Source organism: Vicia villosa, linkage group LG3 (genome assembly GCF_029867415.1).
Source record: "Vicia villosa cultivar HV-30 ecotype Madison, WI linkage group LG3, Vvil1.0, whole genome shotgun sequence".
Taxonomy (NCBI): domain Eukaryota; kingdom Viridiplantae; phylum Streptophyta; class Magnoliopsida; order Fabales; family Fabaceae; genus Vicia; species Vicia villosa.
The window spans coordinates 174,981,487-174,991,340 of NC_081182.1; the positions used below are offsets into that span (position 1 = coordinate 174,981,487).

At 34.0% G+C, this 9,854-nt stretch overlaps 2 protein-coding genes across 2 annotated transcripts; both read left to right on the forward strand.

The window, feature by feature from the left end:
• Positions 1-534: 534 nt before the first annotated feature.
• Positions 535-5,641, forward strand: LOC131659423 (uncharacterized). Its single transcript, XM_058928614.1, has 3 exons — positions 535-608; positions 2,120-2,645; positions 5,351-5,641. The coding sequence occupies exons 2-3, from the start codon at positions 2,121-2,123 to the stop codon at positions 5,639-5,641; spliced, it is 816 nt and encodes a 271-aa protein (XP_058784597.1). The 5' UTR covers positions 535-608; position 2,120.
• A 931-nt stretch (positions 5,642-6,572) lies between these two features.
• LOC131656935 (uncharacterized) lies at positions 6,573-8,130 on the forward strand. The gene is made up of 4 exons (XM_058926485.1): positions 6,573-6,656; positions 6,742-7,032; positions 7,109-7,210; positions 7,424-8,130. The coding sequence occupies exons 1-4, from the start codon at positions 6,588-6,590 to the stop codon at positions 8,033-8,035; spliced, it is 1,074 nt and encodes a 357-aa protein (XP_058782468.1). The 5' UTR covers positions 6,573-6,587; the 3' UTR covers positions 8,036-8,130.
• The last annotated feature ends 1,724 nt before the right edge of the window (positions 8,131-9,854 follow it).

Below are 9,854 nucleotides of genomic sequence, written 5' to 3' on the forward strand. Positions count from 1 at the left end.
AATAAAAATTTTGAACTTTTCAGTTGTGACGTGGTATTCACGTCGGAACAATTTAATGCTGACACTGACCTGACCTGCGCAAGCTTTGGCAGGTGAAGACAGATTCAAAATTCAAAATTTTCTTACCGTTGAAATTAGCGACGTGGCTGATTAGTCACTACATTAGCGACGTGAGATCCATTCCGCTGCCAACTGGACCGTTGGCAGCTTGCGACGTGGCGTTCACTTCAGTGCTTTCCGTCTGGTCAATCACGTCGCAACTCTTTTAATAAATGTAGATCTGCACGCTTCCCCTTCTCCTCATTTCTTCCTCTCTTCCTCATTTCTTCCTCTCTTCCTCATTTCTCATATTCTTCCTCGCTTCTCTTCTCTGTATTTTCTCCACTGCTATTCTCTCATTCTCTTCCTCTTTTCATTAATTTCATTCTCACACCATTGTTGAAGGTAAGTTATTTAGTTTATTTATATTTTATATTTTGTTTATTTATAATTTGTATTGATTAAAATTCTAACTTATTTTAATTTTTTTTATTCAAGATTTTGAAGATTGGAGGAGATAAATTTTTTAAGAGTTGAACTTGAAGATTGGAGGAGATTAGAAGATTGAGGTATTTTTATAATTTTAAATATAATATTTTGAAATATAGTTTTGTGTTATATTTGTGTTAATAGGTAAATATTATATTTTTAGTGTAATGTTTTGATATATTAATCAGATTATTGAATATTGTTAGGTTATGTAGTATGTAATATTTGTGATTAATTGTATGTTTTTTCTGGAATTTTTGTGATATATTAATATAGTATGTAATATTTGTGATAATAGATAAATTGTATGTGTTTTTATAAAAATTTTGTGATATAAATTGTAGGTTATGTAGTAATTTATGGTAAATAGAAATATTTATGTTTTTTAATAAAACATATTATGTTTTTTATTAAAATAGATTTTGGTTAATAGAGATAATTTGTTTAGTTCATGGTAATATATATATTTTTAATCGAAATATAATTTAGTAAAAAAGAATATAATTTAGTAAATTGAAATTATATATTTTAAAATTTATAATATTTAGATATGTTATATTTTTTGTAAATAGATATAATATTATTAAACATAATTTATATATGTTATATTTTTTGTAAATAGATATAATATTATTAAACATAATTTATATATGTTATATTTTTTGTAAATAGATATAATATTATTAAACATAATTTATATATGTAATTTTTATATATTATTAAAAATGATTTATAAATGTAAGTTATGATATCTAATTAAACATAATCTATATATGTAAATAGATACAATTTTTTTATATATTTTTGTAAATAGATACAATTTTTTTATATATTTTTGTAAATAGATACAATTTTTATATATTATTGTAAATAGATACAATTTTTTTTAAAGTTTAATATATATTATTTAATGAAAAATAGAGGTTTAATATGTATTGGAAAATATAATATATTTTAAAATGGTAAAAATAAATTTTAATATGTATATAGTATGTTATTATTATGTTAAAAAATAATATTATTTGTAAAAAGAATATAATATTATATTAATATATATTGGGAAATAGAATATTTTTTAAAATGGTAAAAATAAAATTTATTATAAATGTGTATATGTTAAAAAGGTAAAAAGAAAATTTAATATGTATATATAGTATGTTATTATGTTAAAAAATGGTAAAAAAATATAATATTATATATATATATATATATATATATATATATATATATATATATATATATATATATATATATATATATATATATATATATATATATATGTTATAGATTTTGTATATTATATGTTATATGTTAAAAGAATAAAGTTTATATATTTACATATATATGTTAGTATGTTATATGTTATAGATTTTGTATATTTTAAAAGAATAAAGTTTATATATTATGTGAGAATATTCTTGTTATAGGTTATAGATTATGTGAGAATAAAGTATATATATATATATATATATATATATATATATATATATATATATATATATGTGTGAGAATATGTTAGATAAAAAAGTTATATATATAGTTTACATAAATGTTATGGATTAATTAGTGTAATGATTGTACAAATATGCAGTATGGAATATTATCTGTACTATCGTAGTTGGATGTACGATAGATTGGAACCAGGAAGACGTGCACTTAAACCAAATTTCGTAGAAGGAGTTGATGGGTTTATCAAGTGGGCATTTGTTCAGGAATGTTGTCGAAGTGAAGGGGGAGTTAGGTGTCCTTGTCTTAAATGTGAATGTAGGCGTATAATTAGTGATCCAGAGGAAGTAACACGTCATTTGCATAGAAGGGGTTTTATTAAAGATTATTGGGTGTGGACGTCGAACGGTGAAAATTTGCCGATGAACGTGCCAGAGACTAGTAATACTCATGCTTCAAGCAGTAGACCGACTATGGAATATGAGGAAAACTTTAATATGATCGGTGAGATGGTTGAGGATGCTTTTGGCGTGAACGTGGCCTATGATCAACCTGAAGATTTTGATGGAGAAGAGTTGCCAAATGAGGAAGCGCAAAGATTTTATCAGTTGTTGAATGAGATGAATATACCGTTGTTTGAGGGGTCGTCAGATTCAAAATTATCGATGTGTGTGAGATTATTGGCTGCTAAGGCAAATTGGAATGTTCCAGATCAGTGTTTGGAATTCTTCGCAAAAATGATGTTGGACTCAACTCCTATGAAAGACAACTTACCTACAACATTTAAAGATGCAAAGAAGTTGGTGTCGAAGTTGGGTTTAAATGTAAGAAAAAATGATTGTTGCACTAATGGTTGCATGTTGTTTTATGACAATGAGTTTGGTACTAATGATGGATTGTTGGAGGAATGTAAGTTTTGTGAGAGTCCAAGATATCAAATTCAAAGTAAAGCTGTTGACCGTAAGCAAACACGTGTCGCAGTGAAGTCCATGTTTTATCTTCCGATCATACCAAGGTTAAAAAGAATGTTTGCTTCAATGCATAGTGCAAGTCAGATGACATGGCATCATTCAAACAAAACAAGTCCGGGCACTATGCGACATCCATCTGATGGCGAGGCTTGGAAGCACTTTGATCGAATACATCCTGATTTTGCCGCTGAACCTAGAAATGTCAGGCTTGGATTATGCTCTGATGGATTTACTCCATATGTCCAAGGGTCGGGAACCGCATATTCTTGTTGGCCAGTTATTGTAACCCCTTACAACCTCCCTCCTGAGATGTGCATGACAAAACCGTACATGTTTCTGACATGTATCATTCCAGGACCGTCGAGTCCAAAAGTTGGAATTGACGTGTACTTACAACCTCTAATTGATGATTTGAAAAGGTTGTGGATTGGAGTATGCACCTACGATATATCCCGTAAACAAAACTTTACTTTGCGAGCAACCTTGATGTGGACGATTAACGACTTTCCAGCATATGGCATGTTGTCTGGTTGGGGTACACATGGAAAAATGGGTTGTCCGCATTGCATGGGAAGCTCTACGGCGTTTACGTTAGAGAAAGGGGGGAAGAGCTCGTGGTTTGATGGTCATCGCCGATTCCTACCAATAAATCATACCTATAGAAGAAATAAGACAGATTTCAAAAAAGACAAAGTGGTAAAAGATCTTCCTCCGCCTCGACTGTCACCGGGTGCAGTATGGGAACAAGTTTGTCACCACCCAAAATTCACAGATACGGGTAAAGCATGTAGAATTCCAGGATACGGGGTCGAACACAATTGGACAAAAAGAAGTATAATTTGGGACCTCCCGTATTGGAAAGATAATTTGTTACGCCATAATCTGGATGTTATGCACATTGAGAAGAATTTTTTTGATAATATATTTAACACAGTGATGGATGTTAAAGACAAAACAAAGGATAATGAGAAGGCGAGACATGACATGAAAAAATGGTGTAATCGAAAAGAGTTGGAGTTGAAGCCTCAACCGAATGGAAAATTATTAAAACCCAAGGCTTGTTACACTCTGACTTCACAAGAAGCTAAAGCAGTTTGTAGATGGTTAAAAGAATTGAGAATGCCCGACGGATATTCTTCAAACTTAGCAAGGTGTGCCGACGCTAACACTGGGAAGTTGCATGGCATGAAAAGTCATGATTGCCACATATTTATGGAACAATTGCTGCCAATTGCGTTTGGTTCTCTACCAAAACATGTGCTTAATCCACTGACTGAAATCAGTCAATTTTTTAGAGATTTTTTGTGCCTCAAGTTTAAGAGTGGATGATATCATTAAGTTGGACCAAAATATTCCAATCATTCTCTGTAATTTGGAACAAATATTTCCTCATGGATTTTTTGACTCCATGGAACATCTACCTGTGCATCTTGCATACGAAGCTTATCTTGGAGGACCTGTTCATTATAGGTGGATGTATCCATTTGAAAGGTTTATGGGTGATTCTAAGAGATCCGTGGAAAATAAAGCTAGAGTTGAAGGATCCATATGTTCACATTACTTGCATCGGGAGACATCACATTTTTGCAGTCACTATTTTAACAACTTGATGTTAACCCCAAGAATCATAAGGAATCCCGTAAATGTTAACGAAAGAAGCCAATTCACCTTATTAGTCTTTGGGCTTCCAGGTCGTCCATCTGGAAAGAAAGGTGTTCATTGGTTGACCCAACAAGAAATGCAATCCGCACATGTTCATGTGTTGATCAACTGCGTCGAAGTTAAACCGTATCTTGAGTAAGTATACCCAACTATTATTTTATCTATAGTGTGTAAATATTATTACCTTGAAACTTATAGTGTGTTTTTTTTATAGGGAATTTAACAACATCTATTTTCAAAGCACCAGTGTACAACCAACATCCAGTGTCATTCATGCACAATTTCCATCTTGGTTTAAGGATAGATTGTCATGCATTGTTACACCGACACCAGAAATACTCCATTTAAGAAATTTGTTTGAAGGCCCTATTCTAAGCGCAAACGAATAGCTCACATACTTCGTGAACGGATATAAATTTCACACTGAGACTTGGACTGAAGGGAAAAAAACAAAAAATAGTGGTGTATTCGTAAAAGGAGTTACAGATGGGGGTGAAGATGATTTCTATGGCTTTGTTAAACATATCTACGAGTTAGTATACAATTACTTGGACTCGGAGAATAAAGTTGTCTTGTTTTACTGTGAATGGTATGATCCAACTAGAGGCACAAAAATAGACAAGACATATGGTACTGTTGAGATTCAAATGGAGCGAAGGTACAAAGAGTACGACCCTTTCATAATGTCACATCTTGTTAGGCAAGTTTATTATGTTCCTTATCCTTTATTTGTGCCACGTAAGCGAGGGTTGTGTGTTGTTATAAAAACAAAACCTATAGGCCATATTGAAACTGACGACATAGTGGAAGATCTTGCTTACCAAGTTGATGAAGTTGGACCAATTAATGATGTCATTGCAGTTGGGCAAATTACCAATTTGTCTAATATAACAAATGAGGGGTATGAAGTTGATGCTTCTGTATTGTTGGTTGAAGATAATGTGAATGAAGAGCACGAAGGCGTTGGGTCTGAGGATAGTATCACATCAAATGATGATAATGATATGTATGGAGAGCCTGTAGATTTAGAATAATAAATGTATTTATAAGAGAATGTGTTTTTTGTAATTTTACTTAATGAACCATCTATTGAATGTGTTAATGAAAACATGTTTGAATATATTTGTGTGAATGTATATATTTTATTAATTGTTTATTCTCAATAAATAGGTAAAATGTCATCCCGATCTGAGAAGGGTAAGGGTCAGAAGACCCGACGCCCAAGAGCAGTAGTATGCCAGTCTCCTCAGACAGCAGTGTGCCCCCCCCCCACAGAGTCAGTTAGCAGGTTACATGTCCATGGCCAGTACCCAACCTCTTACGTCATTACTCTCCTCTCAGGGGAGGCCTATGTCTGGGTCACCATATTTTATTCGCCCACCTATGGACTTTAGTTATCCGTTTCAGCAGACTGCAGGACCTAGTTTTTCATCATACCAGCAGACTGGAGGATATAGTTTTCCACCTAACACACAGGTGCCCCCAGGATTCCAGCAGACTGGAGGATCTGCTAGCTTTCCACCTAACACACAGGTGCCCCCAGGATTCCAGCAGACTGGAGGATCCCACACTCCATATCCCACACAGGTGCCCTTATCCTTCCAGCAGACACAGATTCCCCCACGCTTCCAGCAGACTGGGGGATCCCACACCCCGCATCCCACTCATATACCTGCACGTGAGGATGATCATGTGGAGCCGGGTGGGGATGATATTGTGCAGGATGCAGATGATGTTCAGTCTGATGGTGACGATGTTCAGGGGGAGGATGATCCGAGTGAGATTCATATCATTGAGGGTAGATATTATATTTGGCCCGCTGGAAATTCGTAAGTATCTTATATATTAAATTTTTATTGAGTTTACATTTCCTTTTTTTAATATAAATTTATATTTAATGCATGCTAATTAACATAATTGTTGTTTAGGTTTGGACCGAGTCGGACTGCTGCCAGGTGTGTGTACTATGTGATTCAGCAAATGTATAAAGAAGCTTGGACGACTTTTGGAGATGTTACAAATAAAGATGCTTGGTTTAATTGCTTTAAGGTACAATTAATATATTTTTTCGAGTCATTGTTTTTTTAAATTTTTTTTACTATAGTTTTCTAACAGTTTATTTTAATGTATTCAGGAAAAGTGTACGTGGGATCCAATGAGCGAGAAACTTGTTAAAAAAAATTATTTCAGCAGAACATCAAAAAGACTTTCTGACACGTTGCGAAATGTTAGAAAGCGTTGGGAACGTGATGGTAGTCGTCCTGGGTGGTTGGGCCAAGAAGTTCTTGAAAAACTTATTGCATATTGGAATTCAAAGGAATTTAAAGCTAAGTCTGAAAATGCTAAAAAAATGAGGGCATCTGAAAAAGGAGGTCACCTTAATGCAGTTGGAAGTATAAGCACTTACGAACATTCTCGACGCATGGTAATTATTGTCACTTTTTAAAGGTATGTTTTGATTAATTATTTGTTTTTTAATTATAGTTAATTTTATTTTTTAGGCTAAAAGGTTGGGGAGACAACCACTCATGATCGAGTTGGTTAAAGAAACTAGGACAAAAAAATCGGGTGATTTAGTTGACGAGCGTACTCGAAAAGCTTTGGTAAGTTATTCAATTTTTATTATTTTTTTTATATTTAATGGCAATTTTGTGATGTTATTTTAACGTGGCAACTAAAAAGTTCCGGCGTGATTTTCATGTGGCAACTCTGATGTTGTGGCATGTAAATCACGTGGCAACTAATTTTCAATTTATTATTTAATATAATTTAATTTAAGTTATATATACATAATTTTTATTCTATTTTATGTGTAGGAGGATTATCAAACAAAGCTTGTGGATTTTTTGGTCGCTAATCCCAAATATACTCCTAGAGAAGGAGAGCCGCTTCATCCAGATGTTGATTTTTATATTTGGAGTGAAGTCATTGACGGAAAAGGGCCTATTGGATGTTTTTTTGGTGCGGGAAATTTGGCGGGAAGCTTGAGAAGTGGAGATCGAAATTTATTTCAAAGAGTTAGAGATGGGGAAGGATCGTCACGTCCAACACAATTGGCACCGCAAGTAATGGAAACAATAAGACAGTTGGCTCTAACTGAGGCGAGACGCGAGTTAGCGCAACGTGAGGCGGAGCTAAAGGCCCAAATGGATGAACGTGAGGCGGCGCTAAAAGCACAAGTGGAGGGGCAACAACGGCAAATAGAGGCAATGGCAAAGATGCAAGCAGAGATACAACAACAACAAATAGAGGCAATGGCGAAGATGCAAGCAGAGATGCAACAACAAATGCGGTTATTTATGCAGTCTCAACAAAGTGGTGGTCAACCGTCTAGAGGAAACGTGGGAGCGGCTGACACTGAGCAAGAGAATGATCATGATTTCAACCTTGATAACTATCCCGATCCCGATGATGATTTTTTAGGATGAATTTTATTTTTATTTTAATTTTAAATTGTATGAGATAACAAAATTTTATTTATTATATGTTAGTATTTTGGATATTATATTATAAATATAATATATTTTAGAAGTTTAATATATTTTTGTATTTAGTTATTATTATTATTAATTTAACTAAATAAATATTTTTATTAATATTTATTAATTTTCAGCAAATAATATTAATAATAATTTTTTTTTATAATAATAAAATTCAGATTTTTTTTTAAAAACATTTTAATGTTTGTGGCGTGTTTTCCATGTCACTGATTTGTGACATGTGAGACACGTCGCAACTTCCAAAATTAATTTCAAAATTAGCGACGTGTTTTACATGTCACAAATCAGTGACATGGAAAACACGCCACAACTTTTCTTCGCGTAGTGTGCCATCTGCTTTTTGCAGACCTTGTCTGTCCCAGTTGCAGATAGGGGCTTGGTAATTGTGCAAGTTTAGCGACGTGAACGCCATGTCACAAATTTGTGACGTGATAAACACAACACAACAAGTTCCCACGCACTCCCAGGCGACGTATATGACCATGTCGCTAATTTTACGTTCTGACGTGATATTCCATGTTGTGTCATGGATTCCACGTCGCTACAGGCGTGATTTTTTGTAGTGTAGGTATCTTCCTTAAAATGTTCATCCAATCTTTTCTGAGACATACCTAGTTCTTCTAAAGAACTCCTTAGTTAGTCTTCTCCAAGACATTCTTCCTAAGCATTGTTCAAAGCCTAAGCTTCTTCGCATCAACCCTTGGTATACCCTATTTAGGAACCCCTTCAGGTAATCTTATGTAAGACATTACTTCATACCTCCTCAAATGCAATCGAATGATCCATGTCTGAAAAGCATATGCTATAGACGAGTATCTTGTCAAGCAAATGGATGGCATCTTTAAGCCCATCTCAAAAAAACTATTTCCTACACCGGCAACCGCAAATTTCTAGGTATTCTAGTGTTCAATCCTCTTCCACCATCAGATCACGATAGGCAAACAAGCTAATCTACCTCTTCAGGTTTAAGAAGATTGAACAGGGGCAGCTGTCATACCCCAAAATTTGCCTTCCATATTCCAATCACAATGATTCAAAGTTCAAGAGATTCATCCAGTCATTCTCCTGAGCAAGAGTCTCCTAAAGCTAGGGTTTGGTGCTCTCCTGACGGAATTAACAAGACAAGATCCCTAATTAAGTCCCCCATGTTTCATTATGCTCTAAGGTGCTTACATAACAAAGGTCAATACTCAATTCCAAAGTTTGCCCACCCAATGGTCCAGATGATCCACAGTCAACTGATTAAACCTAAAAGTCAATCACAATCAAAGCATGGTCCAAGCCTCTGATCATTGATCAAACATCAAGTATAGAAGTGTATATCTATCATTTGATCAAAGATTGATCATGATTCCATTAGTAGAAACTCAGAAATGAACAAGTGCAAAAAGGTTCAAATTAGGGTTTCTTTAGGAGAAAGTCAACCCAACTTTGACAGGGCATAACTTTCATATGGAACATCAAAAATTCCCCACTCAAAGCCTATTTTGAAGGAAATTGGATTCTCTACAACTTTGTCTCTCACAAGCCAAGGCTAGAAATGCTTCATTTGAGAGGTACAAGGCAAAAGATTACAGGTCATTTTCAGGCATCCTTCAAAAGCAGTTTTTTGTCAAAGAAGATATGATCAAGATAAAAGCTCCAAATGAAAAATATGTTCCAAAGTGGCCTATAGAGGACATCTTGAGGTTTCCAAAAAGTCTTAGAACTCCCTCGTAGCTTAAAAATTGAGTGAGATATGCTTGAT

Bases quoted from the DNA above. Each gene is read 5' to 3' on its own strand.
- LOC131659423 (XM_058928614.1), top strand. From the start codon at position 2,121: ATGGAATATTATCTGTACTATCGTAGTTGGATGTACGATAGATTGGAA. The intron at 2,646-5,350 runs GTGAGATTATTG...GTGCCACGTAAG, and splicing joins ATTCAAAATTATCGATGTGT to CGAGGGTTGTGTGTTGTTAT.
- LOC131656935 (XM_058926485.1), top strand. From the start codon at position 6,588: ATGTATAAAGAAGCTTGGACGACTTTTGGAGATGTTACAAATAAAGAT. The intron at 6,657-6,741 runs GTACAATTAATA...TAATGTATTCAG, and splicing joins CTTGGTTTAATTGCTTTAAG to GAAAAGTGTACGTGGGATCC. The intron at 7,033-7,108 runs GTAATTATTGTC...TTTATTTTTTAG, and splicing joins ACGAACATTCTCGACGCATG to GCTAAAAGGTTGGGGAGACA.